The sequence below is a fragment of the Schistocerca americana genome, chromosome 2 (genome assembly GCF_021461395.2).
Source record: "Schistocerca americana isolate TAMUIC-IGC-003095 chromosome 2, iqSchAmer2.1, whole genome shotgun sequence".
NCBI classification, from domain to species: domain Eukaryota; kingdom Metazoa; phylum Arthropoda; class Insecta; order Orthoptera; family Acrididae; genus Schistocerca; species Schistocerca americana.
In genome coordinates this window covers 74,687,371-74,710,726 of record NC_060120.1, presented here as the reverse complement: position 1 = coordinate 74,710,726, position 23,356 = coordinate 74,687,371, and the positions used below count along the sequence as shown (strand labels likewise).

At 38.3% G+C, this 23,356-nt stretch overlaps 1 protein-coding gene across 3 annotated transcripts in view; it reads left to right on the top strand.

The window, feature by feature from the left end:
* LOC124589958 overlaps positions 1-23,138 on the top strand; it is a 230,039-nt gene extending 206,901 nt beyond the window's left edge. The window contains exons 7-11 of one of the 3 annotated variants that reach the window (XM_047131611.1): positions 1,969-2,113; positions 8,035-8,225; positions 8,838-9,026; positions 9,386-9,442; positions 22,729-23,138. In XM_047131611.1, coding sequence (XP_046987567.1) covers positions 1,969-2,113; positions 8,035-8,225; positions 8,838-9,026; positions 9,386-9,442; positions 22,729-22,962 — 816 coding nt within the window. In that variant the 3' untranslated portion in view covers positions 22,963-23,138. Of the gene's footprint in view, positions 1-1,968; positions 2,114-8,034; positions 8,226-8,837; positions 9,039-9,385; positions 9,443-22,728 lie in introns of all 3 variants that reach the window. The other 2 variants (XM_047131614.1, XM_047131613.1) reach the window with 2 other exon arrangements.
* The last annotated feature ends 218 nt before the right edge of the window (positions 23,139-23,356 follow it).

Genomic DNA, 23,356 nt, shown 5'->3' with positions numbered 1-23,356 from the left:
AGTTAACTTCTAATAATTATATGTGTGGTGATGCTATGTTTCATAGTTTTGGAAGTGATGTTTTACATATCAGATAGATGATTCTGCAAAATCATACTACTGAAAAAACATATTTTAGCTAGTAAAAATTTGTTAATGTTTAGTTTTCATGTCCCAATTTTAAATTTTTTCACAAGTGAAACTCCCCACTGCACCCCCCCCCTCCCCCCCCCCCCCCCCCCCCCCCCCAGCCCTTCAGCTTTAGTGGTAAGATGGCCCAGTGGATATCCCGTCAAAAACTGAGCACAGATCAAGCCTGAAAACAAGAAGAAGGTGAACTGAACTGTGAAAAAAAAGCAAAAAAGAAACAGTGAATTGTCCATGGACAAGACGTTCAATACAGAGCAATCTGCAATAGCAATTGTGTTGTGGGTAAGCGATCAGGGTGTTGGACTGCCATGCGGGCGAATCGGGTTCATATCTCCTTTATGCCACTTTTTCTTTCTTTTCTTGTTTTTTGCCCACAACATTATGAACTGTCTGTTCAGCCATTGAAATGTTTTTTCTCTTTCTGTAGACTTGGCAGTAGTCATACTATATGTTGGTTATAGATTATGAGTCATGTGGTAAGAATACGTTACCGTCACAAGTAAATGTGATAAAGGGCAGGCGAGATACCATGTAGATGTCTCACAGAAATGAAAACAACAAATAAATGGGTGTGAACTATGATACAACAAAGGAATTCAAGAGTCAAGACTTCTAAAATGGGACACAACTTCAAAAACGTATATTTTGACAGAGCACAGAGAAACTGTGTGATCATGAAACTGATACGTTCATTTGTTGCAGCTTCTGTGACAAACTATTATATTTTCATAATTGCCTTAGGAGTGAACACATTCATACAAACACATATATCACGTAAGTACGCTTATCTCACTCACTTACCATGCATACAAATTAGGTGCAGTGATAAGAGATTTCTATTATATGACACAAATAATGTCACTAGTACTAAGTATGACACACCAGACGTGTTTTCCAGTGGAGGATTTGGTTGAGTTGTCACCTTTTCATCAAACGTTTGTTGTTCCCGTTTGAAAGCCACTTCTTTTCAGCTGCTAATACAGCAGCTGTGCAGAATCAACTGTCATTAAAAGCCCCTACCTTACACCTCGCTGTTGCAAGCTGACATTACACCACAACACAGATACAAATTTGAATAAAGCGAACAGCCTAAAAAAAGAACGGCACAAGAGAGGATTGAACATGGCTCACTGGCTTAACAGTCCAACACCATAACCACGTAACCATGGCACCATTTCTCTTACCACATGCTCTACTGTGTACTTCTTGCTCTTGGACCATTCACTGTTTCTATTTCTCATTACTTTTTTTTCCCACAGTCTACCACACATTCTTCGTGTTTTCATGCTTTACCTGTGCTCAGTTTTTGACTGGCTATCTACTGCGCCCTCTTACCACAAAATCTGATGGGGGTGCAATGGGAAGTGTCCACAGAAAGTTAGCAGATGTGGTATAGTTACCAGTCCTACATCTATCAGACCCATAGGTTGAAAAAGTGGACTTTAAAAAATAATGTGGTAAGGATTCAGAACATTGCTTTTTTGCATAAGACTTTTGCTGATTTTTCTGTGGCATTGCCTCAACTGCAGTAGTTACTGTATATATGGAGAGGTGACAGTATTTGCATGGTGCTAATATCATTTAACATCATTGTTTCTGATGGCTTGAAGTATGGAGCTGAAGTGTATAATAATTATTATAGGACATATTTGAAAGACAGGTTGTGAAAATGAATGTAATTTAATTATAATATCTTTCATTGATAAAACCCTCCACTTACGGCAGAATAAACTTTTTGTAATACGTCAACCCAACTGTATTGCAGTTACTGGTACCAGCAACATAGATGGTTCACTTAACTTGCTTTGGTGCAGTTTCTAATTGAGCTAAATGTTATAGGTACCTGCAGAGTTTGATTCTCTTGTGGATAAAGTGGAAAACATTTTAAATGCTGAAGAGCGGCAATCCTTGGAGGAGCTTCACCAATATATGTTAGAAGATGAAGGATCATGGGCGCTTGGAGATGGATTCCTTAACTTTGTTGGTATGGTTACTTCAAAGTAATTAGCATAAATATCTTCATGTATTTAAGCAGAAGACTGTATATGTTTTAAACCAGATTAGCTTTTAACCTGTACAAGTGAATAATGGATAGTGGGTACTGAATTTTATTTGAGTTAAGCAAGGTGTATTCTTTCTTAGTTGAAAGAAAGGTATTAAGCAGAGCAGTAAGATAACAAAACCTCCAGATTCATGAAATAAATGATTAATTTGAAATAAAGAGAGTGATTGGTTATTACATGGACGATTAAAGTTGTAAAAGGGACAATGAAGGATTTCTTCTGTTATTCCTTTATGATTTTGTATACTGACTAATTCCATAACCATGGAGATTTGCTCCTCAATTTAGTCCTATGGAACTGGATGTGTAAAATGAAATAAAAATAAATAGAGCTGTAATCCTGTCAGTGATGCATGTGAAGAAGAAGGCATCAAATTTGAGATCTACCATCACTAAAATTTTTAAACATTTTTTGTCACAAGGGCTTCTTTTCTTGTCAATTCATGTCCCATGTGTTATGGGGCAGTGCCATCTCTTAATCCTCTGGTCCTTCTTGTATTTTTTATCTTTCTTGTTGCTTACTGTGACCTTCCTGAAGTCTATCAGTTTGTCATGTAACATTATTTTTCTTATAATACTTGAGAGTCATTCAGAAAGCATAATTACATTATTAATGCCCACTGCCATTACCAGTATTCACTTGCCTTAGAAAGAGTACACAGAACTATTGCTTGGTCAAGAAACAATCTCTAAGAGGAATTGAAGAGTTTATTATTAGAACCGGTATGCATCACATACAAAGTATATATAGACTCAGCCATCTGCTAGTGCATATTGACAGTCCGATGGAATCTCATAATTGATGAAAGAACTTTTTCGGCTCACTCCTTCTATCCTATTGAATAGCATTTTCACAGTGGTTCTGAAAACTAATGCATTTTATTAAAATATGATAATGTGCAGAAAGTTCTGGTTGAAAATTACGAATTATTTAGGAATAAAGGAGACAACTCCCTGAAAGGCAGCAGCGCTGTGTCATCAACAGGCAAACAGACAAAAGGTACGGAGCTAGGCTAGCTTTTGGAATGCACTTCCATTTTGTAGCTGTAGAAAAAAACACATACAAGTGAGTGCACTCCCCTCACACACACACACACACACACACACACACACACACACATACTGCAGCTCAAAAAAGGTGGTGCTGGGATGGATTAAGATGGCATGGGTTGTGAAGCAGACACTGAAATCTCGTGTGTTGTACTCCAGTCCTATCAGAGGCTAATCCTACCTCATCTGAGGCCGGGCCACCTGTGAAAGCAGCCATGTTACATACTAGCTCTGCTACGACCACTGCATAGCATCTCACATTGGTTTGACAACCAACCAGCTGTCAACTAGAATGAATGGTCAGCACCAAACTGTTGCCAAAAATAAGATGGATCACCCAGTGGCACAACATGCAGAGAGAGAGAAAGAGAGAGGGAGAGAGAGAGAGAGAGAGAGAGAGAGAGAGAGAGAGAGAGAGAGAGAGAGAGAGAGAGAGAGAGAGAGTGTTCCTACAGCTGGAAAAAGGAAGTACATTCCGAAAGCTAGCCAAGCTCTGTACCTTTTGTTTGTGTGCCACCCAACAATGTAGTGCTTCTGCCTTTTGGTGAGTCATCTCTTTTATTTTTAAATAATTATTAAAATAGGAGTTATACTACCACAGTAATAATTCATTGCCAAGCCATTTTATTACAGTGCTTTAATTCCCCGTCTCAGAGATTACACTGTGGGCTGTGTGGAATACGACTGGTGTAATTTAAAGTTTTTTTTTTTTTAGCTGAATGACTGCTTCCAATATGCTATGGAATGTTCTTGGTGGTGGGATATGATATGAAGGATTTATGGAGTAGATGCAACAACTTACCAAATAGTTCATGTGCTGAATCACTGACAGACTGAGAACATCGTAGCTTTGAGGAGATGACTCCTTCTTCATAGCTATAGTGTGCATCAGACACACATTTGTACAACTATGTTTTCCCAGCTGACTTTGTGAGCAGAAAAGCTTGACTGGGAAGGGGGGTTATGTTGAGTGGAGAGAGTGAGGGTAGAAGTGAGATGGAAAGTGGGAAGGATGGTTGAGGAAGGGAGATCGGCACCTAGGATGGGGAGACAGCAAATGCACAGGAGAGAAATGTGGTACTGGTGACCTTGTTCCAGTCACTGACAAGGGAGTTCTGTGCAGCATGCAATGAAGTGTAGGAGTGGATTGGGAGAGGGAGATAGCGTAGAGGGAGGTGTGTGTGGCACAGAGACTAATGGAGACTGAAGCCAGGAGGGTTATAGGATAGAAGGATGTACCACAAAGAAAACCCTCATTGTGTAATACAGAGAAACTGATGTTGATGGGAGAAGGTCCAAGATGGCACAAGTTGTGTGTTAGCCATTGAAACTGAGTTTGTTGTCCTCAGCAACATGTTCTGCCACTGGGTAGTCAACTCTGCTTTCGGTCATGGTTTGGCAGTGGGTCCATTCAGCCATGTGAATAGTTGGTTGGTGGTCACACCCATTTAAAGTGCTGTGCATAAATTACAGCAGAACTGATCTATATTATGACTGATAAGATAGGATAAACCCATGCTGTAAGTGGAGTAGGTATTGCTCCTGGTTCTTCCATAGGGATATGACCAATGTGGCAAGCAACTGGGAGTAGGTGTGGCTTAGAATGGTCTAGGATATTGTGCAGATTGGGAGGGGGGGGGGGAGAGGAGAATGGTAGAATACCATTTTGGGAGAGGCGGGGAGGGTTGTGAGTATCATGTTCCTCATTTCCAGGCACATAGATAATTAGGCAAAGTCTTGGAAAAGGACTTGGCTTAGTTGTTCCAGTCCAAGATTATATTGGGTGATGAAAGGGTGTGCCTTTGTAGCTGGTTCCTAGGGCTAGTTGGAGGACAAGATGGCACAGAAAATCTTTCTATGGGAGTTCAGGGACTCTATGTGTGTTTGAAGGAAATAGACCTTCATCATACGGGACAATGGACTGCTCATCACTTCATACTTGTCATCTGCAGGTGGCCAGACTCTATGGAAGAGACTTTCTAGTGTGGAAAGAATGGCAGCTATAAAAATTCAAGTACTGTTAACAGTTAATGGGATTGATGAGATTTGAAAGGAGCCATCAGAGAGGTGGAGGTAGATATTCTGGAAGGTGGCACAATGGGTTGAGGAGGACCAGGTGAAGTGGATGAGTGAGAACATGTTGAGCTTGTGAAGGAATGAGGACAGAACATCTTGGCCTTGGGTCCACATCATGAAGATATCATCAGTAAACCAGAACAAGACAATGGGTTTGGGATTTTGGGTAGCTAGAATAGGAACATTTCCTCTGTAGCCCACAAACAGGTTAGCCCAGGAGAAAACCATTCAGGTGCCCATTGCCAAGCTGCACATTTGCATGAACGTTTTCCCCTCAAAGGGGAGGTAATTAGGTGTAAGGATGCAGCTCATTATGTTGTAAGAAATGAGATGGTGGATTCAGAGTTGGATAGGCATTGGGAAGGTAAGTTCCTGTGTACTTATTACCTCTCCCTCTAAGCTGTGAGCCACTTTTCCTCACATTGCCTCCCATTCACCACTTCATTTCTCCCTTCACCCACTTTACAGCTAACATAACCCTTCAGCCCAGAATTGACCAAGATGGTGCAGTGCTTAGCACAGTGGACTCACATTTGAGAGGACCAACAGTTCAAATCCATGTCTGGCCATCCAGATTTAGGTTTTCTGTGATTTCCCAAATCACTTCAGGTTAAGGCCAGGGTAGTTCCATTGAATGGGCATGGCCAATTTTCTTCCCCGGCCGTGAAACATCCTGAGCTTGTGCTTCATCTCTAATGATCTTGATGTCGATGGAATGTTAAACCTGAATCTTCTGTATTCTTTCCTTCACCCCAGTCTAAATGCAATGTCAGCACAGTGTAATAAATGGGACACTGTAGCCACACATCTATATGTCTGTGTGTGTATACTCTGTAGCTCTTGAAAAGGGTTTGTCCAAAAGCTTGGAACATTATTAGTCTTTTCTACGAGCTTGACAATAACTTTGCCATTCATTTAATCAGTGTTTTGTTACCTGGGCTATTTAAATCATGGTATCTTTCAGTTTCATGCAGTGCTAGTGCAACATTAACACTGAATCATAAGAATGTAACTGTCCACCTGTCCAATGGCCAGCTTCACATGTCCATCCACATCAAACCCACCAACAAGCAACAGTACCTCCATTATGACAGCTGCCACCCATTCCACATCAAACGGTCCCTTCCCTACAGCCTAGGTCTTCGTGGCAAACGAATCTGCTCCAGTCTGGAATCCCTGAACCATTACACCAACAACCTGACAACAGCTTTCGCATCCCGCAACTACCCTCCCGACTTGGTTCAGAAGCAAATAACCAGAGCCACTTCCTCATCCCCTCAAACCCAGAATCCCCTACAGAAGAACCACAAAAGTACCCCACTTGTGACAGGATACTTTCCGGGACTGGACCAGACTCTGAATGTGGCTCTCCAGCAGGGATACGACTTCCTCAAATCCTGCCCTGAAATGAGATCCATCCTTCATGAAATCCTCCCCACTCCACCAAGAGTGTCTTTCCGCCGTCCACCTAACCTTCGTAACCTGTTAGTTCATCCCTATGAAATCCCCAAACCACCTTCCCTACCCTCTGGCTCCTATCCTTGTAACCGCCCCCGGTGTAAAACCTGTCCCATGCACCCTCCCACCACCACCTACTCCAGTCCTGTAACCCGGAAGGTGTACACGATCAAAGGCAGAGCCACATGTGAAAGCACCCACGTCATTTACCAACTGACCTGCCTACACTGTGATGCATTCTATGTGGGAATGACCAGCAACAAACTGTCCATTCGCATGAATGGACACAGGCAGACAGTGTTTGTTGGTAATGAGGATCACCCTGTGGCTAAACATGCCTTGGTGCACGGCCAGCACATCTTGGCACAGTGTTACACCGTCCGGGTTATCTGGATACTTCCCACCAACACCAACCTATCCGAACTCCGGAGATGGGAACTTGCTCTTCAATATATCCTCTCTTCCCGTTACCCACCGAGCGAGGTGGCGCAGTGGTTAGCACACTGGACTCGCATTCGGGAGGACGATGGTTCAATCCCGTCTCTGGCCATCCTGATTTAGGTTTTCCGTGATTTCCCTAAATCGCTTCAGGCAAATGCCGGGATGGTTCCTTTGAAAGGGCATGGCCGATTTCCTTCCCCATCCTTTCCTCACCCGAGCTTGCGCTCCGTCTCTAATGACCTCGTTGTCGACGGGACGTTAAACACTAATATCCTCCTCCTCCTCCCGTTACCCACCAGGCCTCAATCTCCGCTAATTTCAAGTTGCCGCCACTCATACCTCGCCTGTCATTCAACATCATCTTTGCCTCTGCACTTCCGCCTCGACTGACATCTCTGCCCAAACTCTTTGTCTTTAAATATGTCTGCTTGTGTCTGTATATGTGTGGATGGATATGTGTGTGTGTGCGAGTGTATACCCGTCCTTTTTTCCCCCTAAGGTAAGTCTTTCCGCTCCCGGGATTGGAATGACTCCTTACCCTCTCCCTTAAAACCCACTTCCTTTCGACTTTCCCTCTCCTTCCCTCTTTCCTGATGAGGCAACAGTTTGTTGCGAAAGCTTGAATTTTGTGTGTACGTATGTGTCTGTTTGTGTTTCTATCGACCTGCCAGCGCTTTTGTATGGTAAGTCACATCATCTTTGTTTTTAAATATAAAATTACATAACATATTATTTAATGGTTTCTATCTAAAGTTCCAGAATAATTTTTATTTGATTAGTGTATACTATTAATAAAGTGCATTCATTTTTTGTTTCAGGTCGTGTACTTCATGATACATCTCTCAATCCAGAAGTACGAGTACATTTGTTAAACTTACTAGCAGCAGCTGCACTCAAAGATGACGTCATACTTCTCTTGCACCAAGACCGTCGAGAGCATGTTCTAATGAATTATGCACATGATGTGGACAGACTAACACAGGCAGAACAGGAATCCCTTGCACTCTTTGTGAGTATCTTGATTTACATTCAATTGCTGTGTACTGCTAACTATTAAATTTTTATTACTTAATGACTGATTACATGCAAAGCTAGAAATATGCTATTCTGTTTTATGTTCACACATGCACTGATTTAATTCTCTTCTACAAACTGAAGTGTTGTTTGAATGACGCACAAAATAAGTGTTTAACAAAAAGAAAAGGATTTATTATCAACAAACAATTTATGATTGTCAAATATAAGGTAAGTGTCATAATTACTGCTGTGTGTGCAGTGTTTAAGACACTGGACCAACATTTGTAAATGATTAGGAATGCAATCTCCATCCAGATTTAGGTTTTTGTCCTTTCGCTAAATTGCTTAAGACAAGTGCCAGAAAGGCTCCCTTGTAAAAGATAAGTCCAGTTTGATTCCACGTTCAGAGATTTTACTCTATCTGTAATCATTTTGCAACTGTTTGTTACATACTAATATTGTAATTAATTCTCATGCACATTATATCTCAAAAATGAGTGAACGAAGACAGTATCCATAAATATGTTTCCTCTTAATGTTGTGAAAATGTCTTCTTGAACCATTAGATTTAAAATTTATGTGATTTTTTTTCCTTTTCTTTCAGATTTGTAACATGTTTGAAAACTTGAGCAGTTCAGAGTGGCTTTTGTACATCTCAGAGTGGGAATACTGTGGGCGAACTATTAGTAACATACGTGTTACAACGAAGGTGGCTGTTCATTCTCTCCTCTCAGATATTCCATTGCTGCAAGAACGAGGCTCTGCCATAATCCACAACTTGGCCTGCAAGGAGGTAAAGACTGTGGTCGGTATCTGCCCCACATGTAGGCATGCCACCACTTAACATCTCAGTTTTGCTCCATTGCTTCCACTTATGCATTGACTAAGTAGTGTTCTGAATCATACCTGTAGCTTTATGCTGGATCTGATGCAAGTGGAATGTTGCACCTGTTAATAATTGCTGTATGTATATCAGTCAACACGCTTTCTCTGTTGACAGGGAAGTCATTCAAGGTACACAGGGTCTAACCAACATTATCACTGAAAATAAATTGTAATTAAAACAGATTTAACTTTTGTGGTGTGATGCTATATTATTTGAGGTAAACCTGGGATTGACATTCTTAGGATTATTTCAATTCCATTTTTCAGAGAATGAGCATAAACAAAAATCTTAGAAGACTTTTACCCCGTGGATGCAAGTCAAAGGTATTCAGCTGGATGTCATTATCACATCAGTAACAAAACTTTCTAACACAATTCGTTTATCTAGCCGCTCTTACTGTTTGGCGTACTTTCCCTGCAAATAATAAAAGTTCTCTTAATTTTTGCATAACTTCAATCATTCTCTTCAGACTTGCTTATTATATGAAAATTCACTAATAGTAAGCATTTTTATCCCTTAAGTTTTATTTTTGGTTTCTTGAGTTACTTGGTGAATTATCACTGTTGCTTCTTCAAAGCATTAACTCAATGCATACAAAAATCAGGACATATCTTATGTTTGTTGTCTGGTTAAATTTGTGAAACATATTTGCATTGAGATGGTATAAATACAACCACTAGAATACATACTAAGTCTCTTGGCATGCAGTGGTCAAGGTGTATAGGACTGTGGCTTTACATTGTTTCTACACTAGTATGCAAAACTCAGGGATGAAACTAAATTTCACATGATGTATCGCAGCCAAGCAAAATAGCTTGATGACACTTCCATTTATAGGAAGAACTTTTCAGTCTAGTACAGAAAGTGACTGAAAGAAATACGCAATAAGATTAACAGAATTGACACTTTTCTTCAAAGACAGTAATTACACTGAAATCACTGTGATTCTTGATAGTCCTGTGGACATTACAAAAGGTGTGATCACCAAGGACTGCACTGGTTGCTCTACAGTGACCTACCATGCTGACCAAAAAGTTGGTAAGGAGAGCATGTGTTAAGATGTTCCATTCCTCTACCAGTGTGGCTGATAGCTGCTGGATCACCATTGGTGCAAGTGAACATGCTGCAGTACATCTCTCCAACACTTAGCCATACCTGCAAACTTTCAAAAACATAAATCCAAAAGATCCCAAATCACAAAAATTTAATGCATACATGCATCGCAGGGTGTTCAAACATAGTGAGAAAATGGAAATGAGCGTATGGTGTCAGTGGCCGGGAGTTCCCAGTCGGGAAGTTGGGCTGCCAAGTGCAGGTCTTATTGAGTGTGACACCACATTGGGTAACCTGCATGTTGATAATGGGGATGAAATGATGATGATGACAGCACAACACCCAGTCCATGAGGGGAGAAAATATCCCTCCCCAGCTGGGAATCGAACCCAGGCTCCTGTGCGTGGCAATCCAACGCGGTGACCGTTCAGCTAATGGGGCGGACATACCAAGTAAAGATGACAGAGAAAGAGATTACAAATAATGCTAACACATGTAATGTAGACCACATTTTAAGACAGCTATTTTCGAACTCTGAAGTTAGGTACTTACACAAGTTACTTGCTGATGAGTGTTCATTTGTTGTCACTTAACATTGGGAACAGTTCACACACTACACAAAAATGAGCTTTTCTGCACTTGATCTTGCAAACTACAATATGAATGATGCTGTCGAAACTACTTAAGTGAACATTTATTTACACTTATTTACAAAATTTTCTCAGTTCACAGAACACTGCCTATATTCCAACTCCAGTTGCAGAGGAAAGATGAAGATGAATAGCTTTCTTCACTTTCTTCAGATATTCTGAAGGAAAAGTAATCACGTAACATGGACCACTGCTTCTTGTTTTCAAAACAGAAATTGATCCCAGAGTTTCATTCGACATGGGGGTCCTAAACTGATTCCGATTCTTCTTTGCCAAGCTGAACACATGCTCACACTCAGCACTGCTGTGCGGTAGAGTCAAAACAGAAAGCATTAGCCTGGATAACCTATTGTATTTAGGAACATCATCAGCTCCATGAATGCTCAGCCACAAATTGGCTCTGAAGCACATTCATTGTGTCCTCAGCTGACTGACTTCTCTTCCTCGGCAGCAGTGATGGAAACCTTTCTACAAGAAATTCTACAGAAGAAAACTTGCCATCCTCAATTCTGGAAACTTCTGCAACCTTTGCATGCTTCAGTACTTAATTACTGAGGGGAAGCTTGTTTACGATATAATCACATGCAGAGCAGAAGTAAACCCTGACAGGTGAAAAAGAATTTTGATTTGTCTTTATCATTAAGTTTCTTCACCAAATTCATTGTCTGAACACCAATAACTAGATCATCATTGTCTCTCTGATCCTCAGCAAGATGGTACTGAACTTTCTGTAACAGGGAACTTTTTATATCTGTAGGTTTAACAACCCTGGAAAGAAGCTGCTGTAATAGGTTCGTCATTAGTTCTAACAGTTTATGCATTTGACGGAAAGCACTCTGAGGTGCACAGTTGACATTCTCAAATACAGGAATGACCACACACACGAAAGCACAGTGTGCCGTGTTTAAGCCAGAAGAGAAAAGCATAAGCAATTTTTCTTCCAGAACATACAGCAAACACCACATAATAGCAAGCATAAACAAAGCTTTCCCACTAACATGCAGTCAAAGCACAAAGAGTATGCAGTGGTAATCTGTGGGATGTGATTATCGATAAAATGTCTGATCGACTTTTGCTGGCGGTGTTTCAGACACAGAGCTAATGACTTAAGTGCAGCAATATTCTGCGAGAAGGCATTATCGATAATGTTATTGGTTTACTTTCAGTCGACTTTCAAAGGCACGTCTCAGAATAGCAGTTATTATCAAAAGTCAAAATTGAAATGCGATATGAATGCAGAGGGTGGGAACAAGCCCAGGAGTTAATAAAAAAAAAAAAAAACGAACTTCATCCGGAAAACCAGAAGACTACCCCAAAATCCGGAAATCTTCTGGGAAAACCGGAAAACTTGTCAAAAATGCATAGCACACACACTCGATGGGGTTTGAGTCAGAGCAATAATCAGGCCAGTCCATTCACCAAATAACCTCTCATTCCAAAAGCTGCTCCACCTGCACAGTTTGATGTAGTCATCCACTGTCATCCATAAAAATGATGTCAGGATAGAATACACCATTGGGAAATGTACTGGGTGATCAAAAAGTCAGTATAAATTTGAAAACTGAATAAATCATGGAATAATATAGATAGAGAGGTACAAATTGACACGCATGCTTGGAATTACATGGGGTTTTATTAGAATGAAAAAAATACAAAAGTTCAAGAAATGTCAGACAGATGGCGCTTTATCTGATCAGAATAGCAGTAATTAGCATAACAAAGTAAGACAAAGCAAAGATGATGTTCTTTACAGGAAATGCTCAATATGTCCACCATCATTCCTCAACAATGGCTGTAGTCAAGGAATAATGTTGTGAACAGCACTGTAAAGCATGTCTGGAGTTACGGTGAGGCATTGGCAATGGATGTTGTGTTTCAGCATCCCTAGAGATGTCGGTCGATCACGATACACTTGCGACTTCAGGTAACCCCAAAGCCAATAATCACACAGACTGAGGTCTGGGGACCTGGGAGGCAAGCATGACGAAAGTGGCAGCTGAGCACTCGATCATCACCAAACGACACCCGCAAGAGATCTTTCAAGCATCTTGCAATACTTTTTTTTTTTTTTTTTTTTTTTTGCTGATGAAACCCCATGTCATTCAAAACGTGTCAGTTTTTACCTCTCTATTTACATTATTCCGTGGTTTATTAAGTTTTCTAATTTAGACTGACTTTATGATCACACGGTACATGGGGAAGGAGTAGTGTCACAATAATGTTGACTGGTGAGTGTAGTGTGCTCAAAGATTTGGAGGTCAATACACCCATGCAACATTATGTGTCCCAACATCATATCACGTGGACCACCAATACTGTCAAGTTCGACAATGTTTCTGGGTACATTACATGTTCCTCCCTCTTGCCATATGAGTGTACATCTGGCATTGTTGAACATGATTGTTTGGGTGGCCCAGTGTTTTGGTGTTGGAAAGTGTAAAGTTGGACTGGCATGCTGACCTTCAAATTCTCTTTGAACACAATATACGCATTAGTCAGCATTGTTGTAACACTGTACTCCATCTCCATGTGTATCAGGGAAGCATTTGGCCATGACATTGAGAGGAGATTGATCACAAATCAATGTGTGATCACATCAAACAGTGTAGATGGAGGAATTCTTGTAATGAGAGGATATTCAGTGAATGAAATGGCTCGCCCATACCCCCCCCCCCCCCCCCCCCCCCAATAAAGTCCTATTAACCACATAGTGGTTTGCATTGGGGAAACATACTGCAGTATGTCCACATGCATCACCAACTCTCCAGCAGTTGTCAGGTGCACTTGTGGAGGAATGATGGAACACCCTATCATACGACCTTACCAACCACGTGGCCAGGATGAGAGCACATTGTAGAGCATACATTGCCACCCGTGGTGATCACACATCTTATTAAGAACCATGTCTCATCTTTTGTACCGTCCAGGAGACCACATGAATCATGATGACTTCAGTGTAGTTACTGTCTTGGAATAAAAGTGCCATTTCTGCACATCTCTGGCTTAGTAGAGATATGAAGTGGAACAGTCACATAGGCTCAGTTGCGGATAAAGCAGGTGGTGGACTTTGCTTTATTTTTTGAAGACTGGGGAATGCAGTGAGTCTACAAAGGAGATTGATCACAAATTACTCGTATGATCCATTCCAAAAATTGCTCAAGTGTGTGGGACCTGTACCAAATAGGTCTAACAGGGAATATTGAATGTATACAGAGAAGAGCAGCATGAATGGTCACAGGTTTGTTTGACCCATGACAGAGTCCCACAGAGATGCCGCAGAAACTGAACTGGCAGGCTCGAGAAGATAGATGTAAGCTATCCCAAGGAAGTCTAGTTACAAAGTTTCAAGAACTGGCTTTAAATGATGACTCCAGGGATATGTTACAACTCACAACACATTGCTCCCTTCAGGCTCATGAGGACAAGATTACAATAATTAAAACACACACAAAGGCATTTAAACAATCATTCTTCCTAAGCTCCATACCTTAATAGGATGGGGACAATCCCTAATAACTGGTGCAATGGGGCATACCCTCTGCCATGCACTTCACAGTGGTTTTGCAGAGTATAGATGTAGATGTAGATCCTGTGAATGGAGGGAGGGATAGATATGGTAAAATTGGAAAACAAGGACAGGTCAGTCAGACCTCAGGTCGGGAGTGGTTCACCTGTAGTGTTTCCTCAATTATTTACTCTCTTACTCTTTGCTTTCATCCATCATTCTCTCTCTTTTCTTCCTGTTCCATCCCCTCTTCTTTTCCATTTTCTCCTAGGTCATAATTGTAGAATTTATTCCATTTATTATTTCTCTCCCTGTTTAATACATCTTTATTCTATCCTTGTCTCTGATGTACTGAAGCTGGGTTAATGTTACCCATGTTCTGTCTTTGCCCTATTCCATCCAGTACCTTGCACTTCATCTTCATCTTACTGTCCTTGTGTGTAGATCCTTCTAAACCTAGTGTCTTAGAGACCTGCATATGTTTTCCAATCTTTCCTGAACCATCCTTCTTCCTTTTTGGGGAGGAAATATACAAGTTCTGGAAGCTAGGTGTTGTAAGTGTGTCTTTCGGAAGTACTTGGAATTTCATACTAAATATAAGTACTGGCCAGAGATTAAGTCTCCTTTAATTTTGCTTGTTATTTTTACATAATGATATTCAAAGAGCACGTTTCATCGCATTGATTTGGGTGATGTAGCAATGTTATAAAATCAAAACAAATTCACATCTTGGACCTGCTGACCTGCTGATATGTGTTTACTGTAGGTTTCTTAAACCATCCTGAGTAAATTGCAGTATGTTTCTGTGTATAAATTGACAGGCATTCCTCTTCTGTATTTGTAAACTCTGTGTAATTTGGTACTTCCAGGGATTTCACTCTTGATGAGACACTGAACGAAAAGGGGACAACATCTGTCTAGCTATGGAGTAAAAATCATGTCAAACAATGACAAATTTATTTGTGAATAGGGTTAAATTTTCATTGGTATCTAAGCTTTAGTTTGGCCATCGTCATCTCTAGGTGTTTTAATATTTTTACTAGATACTACTTTAACATTAAATTGGAACATTATTCCATAACAAGAAGGTCAGCAATTAATGTTCAAAATATGTCACAGCTACCATGTAGTATCATGAGATTATCTTTTAATTTGGAAAAGAAATACATACAGAACAATGCTTGAAAAGCTCATGGTTTCTTCTTTTTTCTTTTTACACAAGTAACACTCAGTAAGTACATGTTTCTGTTTATTATCACCTTGAAATGCATTACCAGTTAAGAAATTGTTAATAGTCAACAGTGTGAATTAATAACAATTACGTTTTTTCTTAATGTCCAATCATTTACATCTCTGTTTTTGGTTTTCTGAGTTTCATCAAAATACCACCAATTTAATACTTCACTCAAGCAGTTGAGTTTTCAGTATCTGTAAAACTTTCAATTCTGGCAGTAATTTAATAATTGTTCCATAAGTGTCCTGGTTTTAGTAAATGGTCAATTGCATCACTTTAAATTCTTGATTTAAGATTATGATTCTTTGATAGCTGTGTTCAAAGCTAATTTGAGATGTTAGTTTTTAATGTGGTGAGCTTAAATTTTATTTACCAGTAAACTGTAAGAGTATAAATTACATTCTGCTGTGATTCTGTTAGCCTCATTGGGGGAAATGACAGTTTTCTGTTTTTGTTATGAAACATTAAGCATTGCTTGCCTGTTTCGAATATGAACATAACCTGGAATGTGTGTATGTATCTATGCAGTAGTGATGCTTAAACGAAGACATTATCTACAGAGAATTTTGTGAATACTCTGAGGCAGTGTATTTTTTAATAAATACAAAATAACCAGTAGGAGTAATGTAGTGCTATCTGAAATTATTGTAATTAAGACATTAATTAACATTTAGGTGCATGATTAGATAATGAAATGCTGTTTTTTGCATAACTTTAAAATTCAGCTTTGGTATGGCACTTAATACTTGACTATTATACAATGTGCTTTTCTCATCTCTAGTAATGTAAATGTTTTATAAAGATTGTGTTTGAAAGAACAATACAAAACTAGCTGTGTAGACAACAAATGCAAATACTAGATACAAATAATTGTTATTGACATGGATGTCCTATAAAATAAAAAGTTGGGGGACATCCAGGAGAAGCAAAGCATTTATCTTACACTACACTGCAAATTTTACTTGCATTTTGAGTGGATTTATTTTAATATCTGATGTCTCTATTTGCTTTTAAAGTAGTGAGATTGGTGCAGTTACCTACCTCAACTAGAACAAATAACCCCAAAGTATTTTTTATTGGTGTAACAGATGTGAATAATCTGTATCATTATCACTGTCAATGACAAAGGAAAGTTACAAATATCAAAAACATCAGATACCCGTGGTTCTTTGATTTCCAGATAGGTTTGATGAATTTTGTTGCCAAGAATCAAGGAAGAGGAAAAATGTATTAATGAAAAGATCTGAAAGACAAACACTCTGATTGTCACATTACATTACATTAATACTTATTCCTAGGTCATGAATATGTTTTTTAATGATGTGGAATGTGTCACTTCAACATAAGTTTTCTTTACACACTTCATATCCAAAAATTCATCTATTGAGCAGAAGGAGTTGTCATTCAGAAATTCTTTTAGTTTGTTTTTAAATGCTTGTTGGCTATCTGTCAGACTTTCAATGCTATTTGGCAGAAATTTTTGTAGCAACTTAATTCACACCTTTCTGTGAAAAAGTCAGATTTAACCCCGAATAGTGAAGATCATCCTTTCTTATAGTGTTGGAACTATGCACTTGGCTATTATTTTTGAGTTGGGTGAGTTACTAATAACAAATTTCGTAAGTTATATGTTGTGCATAGGTACTGTGAATATCCCAAGTTCCTTAAATAAATGTCTACAAGGTAATCATGGGTGGGTGGGCTGCAGCTATTATTCTGATTACACACCTTAGTGCAATGAATATTTTTTCTCTTAATGATGAATTGTCTCAAAATATGATGCCATATGAAAGCATATGAAATAGGCATAGTAGGCTAATTTACTGATATGTTTATCACCAAAATTTGCAATAACCCTAAAAGTGAAAGTAGCTGAACCTACCGTTTTGGAAGATCATCAATGTGTTTCTTCCAGTTCAATTTCTTATCAATGCACACACCCAAAAATTTTGAATATTCTGCCTCAGTAACAGACTTGTGTTCAAAGTCTATATTTATTTATGGTCTTATACCATTTATTGTGCAGAACTGTATACTCTGTGTTTTCTCAAAATTTAGTGAAAGTCCATTTGCAGAGAAGCACATGAAAATTTTCTGAAAGACATTATGTACAATTTCTTCAGCTGATTCTTGTTTGTTGGGTGTGATTACTGTACTTGTAACATCACCAAAAAGAACTAGCTTTGCATCTTCATGAATATAGAGTGGCAAGTAATTAATATATATTAAGAACAATAAGACTGAACCCTGTGGGACACCATTCTTGATACCCAGTTAGAGGACTCTGCTGATTTTTCCAGGCCATCTGCACTGTTAATTTCAACCTTCTGCATTCTTCCAGTTAAATATGAATTAAACCATTTGTGCACTGCCCCACTCATACCACAATACTTAAAATTATGTAGAAGAATTTCATGATTCACAGAGTCAAAAGCCTGTGAGGATCACAAAATATCCCAATGGAGGATGTTTGGCTATTCAGAGCATTTAATATTTGATCAGTGAAAGCATATGCAATATTTTCTATTGACAAGCCTTTCTGAAAACTAAACTAACATTTTTTTAGTTCTTAATTTTTACAAATATGTGAAGCTACTCTTGAATACATTACTTTCTCAAGAATTGTGAATAAAGCTGTCAGAAGTAAGATTTGGTGGTAGTTGTTAGCATCAGACCTATCATCCTTTTTAAGCAGTGATTTAACAGTAGCATATTTCAATCTGCCTGGAAAAGTGCCCTGTTTTAGTGAGCTAGTACACATGTGGCTGAGGGTCCTACTTATCTGTTCTGAACAAGCTTTCAGTCTTCTGTTGGAAATGCCATCAGTTCCATGCAAGCTTTTACTTTGCAATGAATTTATTATTTTCGTAATTTCAGTAGGAAAGGTAGTTTGAATTTCAGTTTTACCAAATTGCATAGGTATTGCCTCTTCCATCTACAGCCTTGCATTTTCTAATAAGTAGGTGGATCCTGTTTTCTCTACAACACTTAAAAATTATTATTAAAAATATTTCTACTTCTTTTTGTTAACAAACTTTTAATTGAGCTTGATACCAATACCGTATTTCTGTGCTCTCGGTTGCCCTGTTTCCCTTTTATAATATTCCAGTAGGGTGGCCTGCAGCTATTATGCTGATTACACACTTTTGTGGAATATTTGATACAAATGATCGTTATATACAAATAATTGTTAATTCCAAATTGTTTTAATTTTATTATCAGAGGTGGTAATCCCAAACATAATGCACATACTTCTGGACTTCTTAATAACTTTTGTTGATATGGTGCAGTAGTTTTTGTAATGTTTGACTGTTTCTGGATCATTACTCCTCCTAGCTATAAGACACATTTCCCTTTTTGTGAGATACTATTATACCTTCAGTAAGCCGTGAATTTTTAGATGGTTTCTTACAGTTGTGTTCACTGTTTTCTTAGGGAAACTGTCTTCAAATATACTCACAAAGATATCATGTAATGGATTAAATTTTAAATTAGCATCAGGTTCCCTGTACACTTTATCCCAGTCTAACTGTTGTAAGCTTTCCAAAAATTTGCAATTCTTAAATTGTTAACTGAACAAACTATTTTTAGGACTTTTCTGCATTACAGTATGGAGATAAGTCATATACTGTAACTAAGTATGTCATATACTTAACAGGAAAAGTTTTTATTTGATTAAATTTACCTTGATCTATAAAAACATTATCTGTCAGTGTGCTACTTTCCTGCACCACCCGAGTATCTGTAACTGACATCAAATTGAAAGAACCAAGTAAAACATCAAGCCCAAGCTTTCTATCGGACTCTTTCAGAAAATCTACACTGAAATCCCAACAAACAATAATTTGCGTCCCTCTGTCTGACTTACAGCACAACAAAGAATCCAAGTTTTTCAAAAATAGCTGTAAATTTCCCAGTGGGGATGTATACATAGATGCTATTATAAACGTACCATCATTTAGTTTGAGCTCACATACATATGCTTCTCAAAATTTTTCAGTTCCTAAATTTTTACACACTATGATAAATTTTAATATATATGGCAAGTCCTTCTCTCTCTCTGTAGTGTCCCTACTTACTGCTGAATGCTTATATCCACCTGCATTTACCTTTTCCATATGTGTGACTGTACGATGTTCAGACAAGCATAGCACATCTCTTCCACACTCAGTGCCTAAATCTTCTACACAAACGAGAAGCTCATCTACTTTGTTTTTTAAACCCTCTGATATTCTGATGCAGTATACTAACACTATTTTTACTGTGTTTTTATGAGAATCTTTTGGCTTACTAACAGTATTTTTCGCTGTACTTTTATGAGAATCTTGCTATATTTTAGCATTTCTAATGCCTGCCTGTCTGAGCTTCTCATTAAGCTTAATTTCATTCAATGTCAGATCACTGGACACTGATCTTAGCCTAAAAAAGATACTCCCATGAGTTTCAGTGCCATTAAAGGTACACATAAATATGTCTCTCTTGTGGTAGACTTCCTTTAGTGATGTTTCTTTCCATCCTTTTTGTAGTAAAAGTTCGACATCATCAGTAGACAAAAGAAATTATTTTCTGTGCTTTAGTATGATGAGGTATTGATTACAAAATGATAAAAGCACTGCTTTTTTCTCAGTTTATTATAATCAATTTTCAGAATAGGAAATTAGCAGATCAGTGACCTGCAGTCAAATACCACTTTTACAACTTGTGCACTACATGGGCTGGTATTGAAGTTTCTCATTTGTTCACAGCAGTGATCCAAATTAATTAATGTTAAGACGAAACTATTTTCAATTTAAATCAACTTTTATTTATGTGGTACCAAGTATGAGCATCACATCCATCTGTTCCAAGGTGATGTCATGACGAGTTCTGTTGCAACTCGTCACTCGATTATTTTTGATAACTCTATGACAATGGTGAAAAATTACATAAGCTTGTAAATTTCTAAAAATATTAATGAACAAATTCACTGCCTCTTGAGACAAAGAAGGTGAACATATGATAACATAGTAGGGCCAAAGGCCTACATAGTGTAAGGCACTACACTTCAAGAAATAAATTGGGAGTGATACATACATATGAGTCATGAGCTGAAAACAAATGTGCATCAGAAAACTAGAAATTCTATGTTTCTTAGAAGGGTGTGAATGGAAAAAAAAGTTTTTTCAACATATTGTTTTGTATTGTGTGGATCTGTTGAAATAGTATGGTAACGAAATTTTAGTATGGAATGTATTACAGTGATGTGGAATGCACTGCAACGATTGTGTACAACTACCAATTTTATACGAAAGAAACAGCTTACAGGACTTTCTGTTGTCCAGCATTTATTTTGCTTGTGCATTTGAGTCGCTTACTGATTGAATGCAAAAACAGAAAAAGCTCTAAGAATTTATGATTCATAAGAACTCTATCCTGTTGACTTCAGAGGCTGAATGTTAAACAATATCCAGTGAAATCTTCAAGAAGGTCATTAATGTCATGGAAAAAAAAACCTCCTCTTTCAGAGCCTGAAAGCAAAAGGGTTGTTGACCAGCTGCTGTGTCGTCCTCTGCCGCGCGGCATGTACACCACTCTCCCGGCCATGTTGCCAACATACCAGACCTTGTAGCAACTACTTCTCATTCAGTTAGCTCCTCAACTGGCAAAATGAGGCTGAATGTACCCGTTTCCAGTCGTCCCACCAAGGAAAAAGCCCTTAACAACATGTAAAGGGTTTCTATTAAAATTGTGGGTACCTGTATTAACATAAGTTTGATACATGTGTTGCAAGAAGATGAAGGGATTAGAGAAAATAAAGAAGTGAGTTCTTCACTCAGTATTTTTATGGGGAGTGGAAGAGGGTGAAATAATACTATTACGGGGTGTCACTTACCTGGCACCTTGTGAAATCTGAATTAGCTGTGAAATTACTGTACAAAAATCAGAAAACAGCACTCAGTGAATTTAAACTGTCTTGTGTTCACCTGCATACCAGTTGAGTAGGATTATGGAGAAGAAATTAAATTAGTTCAAATGCATGTAAAAGTATATAGGAATCATTTCTTCTGTGATCCGTGCATCAGTAGCATTATTAGTGAGCTGTAGACTCTTCATTCCTGTGTGTTCCACAAAAACAAGCAAAGTGTCAAAATAACAATGTATCTTTTGAGGATCAAGCTTTGTCCACCAGATTTTCCGAGATGTTTACCTGTCTTTCAAAATATGAGTTACTTTGTTTGAAATGCTGAACTGTGAATATTCCAAGCTAGTCAACCAGTCGTAAAAGTGTGATAAACTTTACAATAGAAATCAGGTTTGAAACTTACTCTTGCTATACACTTGTAACCTTTCCCCATGGAGTACATAAGATGAATATTAAAATGTTATTTCCTTCAAGAGGACTATTGGCAATTCTTCCTATATTCTTCCACATTTTACATATTGCTCCATCTAAGTTCTGATGTCAGTGGGACTTTAAATTCTAATTAAAGAAAGTCTCTTTCTTTCCTTTATTTTCTCTTCCATCACATTCATGTGCATGTGGACTCTCTCTTTCTCTCTCTCTCTCTCTCTCTCTCTCTCTCTCCCCCCCCCCCCCAATCTATGTCTCTATCTATCTATCTATCTATCCCTCTTACTCAACAGGGGTGTCTATTTGTATTGGCTAAAAATCTATTGGTGTTAGTTTCAATAAATTTCTTCCTGTGTATGTGACCAAGTCAAACATGGTAAACGTATGGTCACATATGCTGAAGAATTTTACCTAAATTGACACCAGCCTGAAAGGCTATGCTCATGTATTGGTATTGGCTTTCAGTCATGGTTGGGGATATTATGTACTGCATTCTTGTTGAAGTGAGAGTAGTACTTAATTAGTTGGAAAAAAAGTCTGTTTTTAACATTAAGGTTTACTTATTTCCTTTCATGTAATCCCTTACAAGTTAGAGTTTGTTAGAAATTAATATTACTCAACAGAAGTGTTTTTCCTACATTTACTATCTGATTGAGCCTGTAGTGGAAATGAAGTGTGGTAATGGAGTGTTTTCTTAGTTCAGTCAGTTAAACTTGCATAAACATCAGTATGAGATACTGGACTATGATTCAAAATGACGCTATGACTGTTGATTGAGAGCCTAAAAACCTATTGAAGTATTTACTGATGAAAACATCATTGTGTTCATTTTTTAGGTGTTTGATGATGTAGCTGTCGAGTTGACAATGGCACTCCTGCAGTTCTTCAACAGCAGCCCTCCAGAAGAGCATTTATTCCGTTGCATGAAAGCTCTTGCCCGTTTCTGTCACATTGCAAGCCAAGATGTGCCACAGCTCATCCAGATGATTGGTCCTGAGCCAACAAAATTCCGTGGCACTTCAGAGAGAATTGATGCACTTATTGATCAAATTGCATCACGCTTACATTAATTACATTAATTAATTACATTAATTAATTAAAGGGACATGAGACTTTTATTCAAGTTATGTAATACTGAAATGTTTCTTGTGTATATAATTTGATTATTTCGACACTTCTTTTGTATTTTGTGGAATTGTACAAAGGCTGTAATAAAAGTAATAGTATTTGAATTGTTAAAAATGCACGTCATTTGCTACTGAAAATTATTTCCATTATTTTGAGATGGGAATATCGGAGTGTAATATTTATTGTTGTGTAAAATAACAAGAGAGTGGGCAGAGGGAATTACAACTGTTATCTAAAAGACTGATATTTTGTATAATGACACAAAATATTTTTCTGTGGCATGATTATTCAGTTTTACTAATTAAAAGTGCCAATGTTAGACATTATTACCCCTAC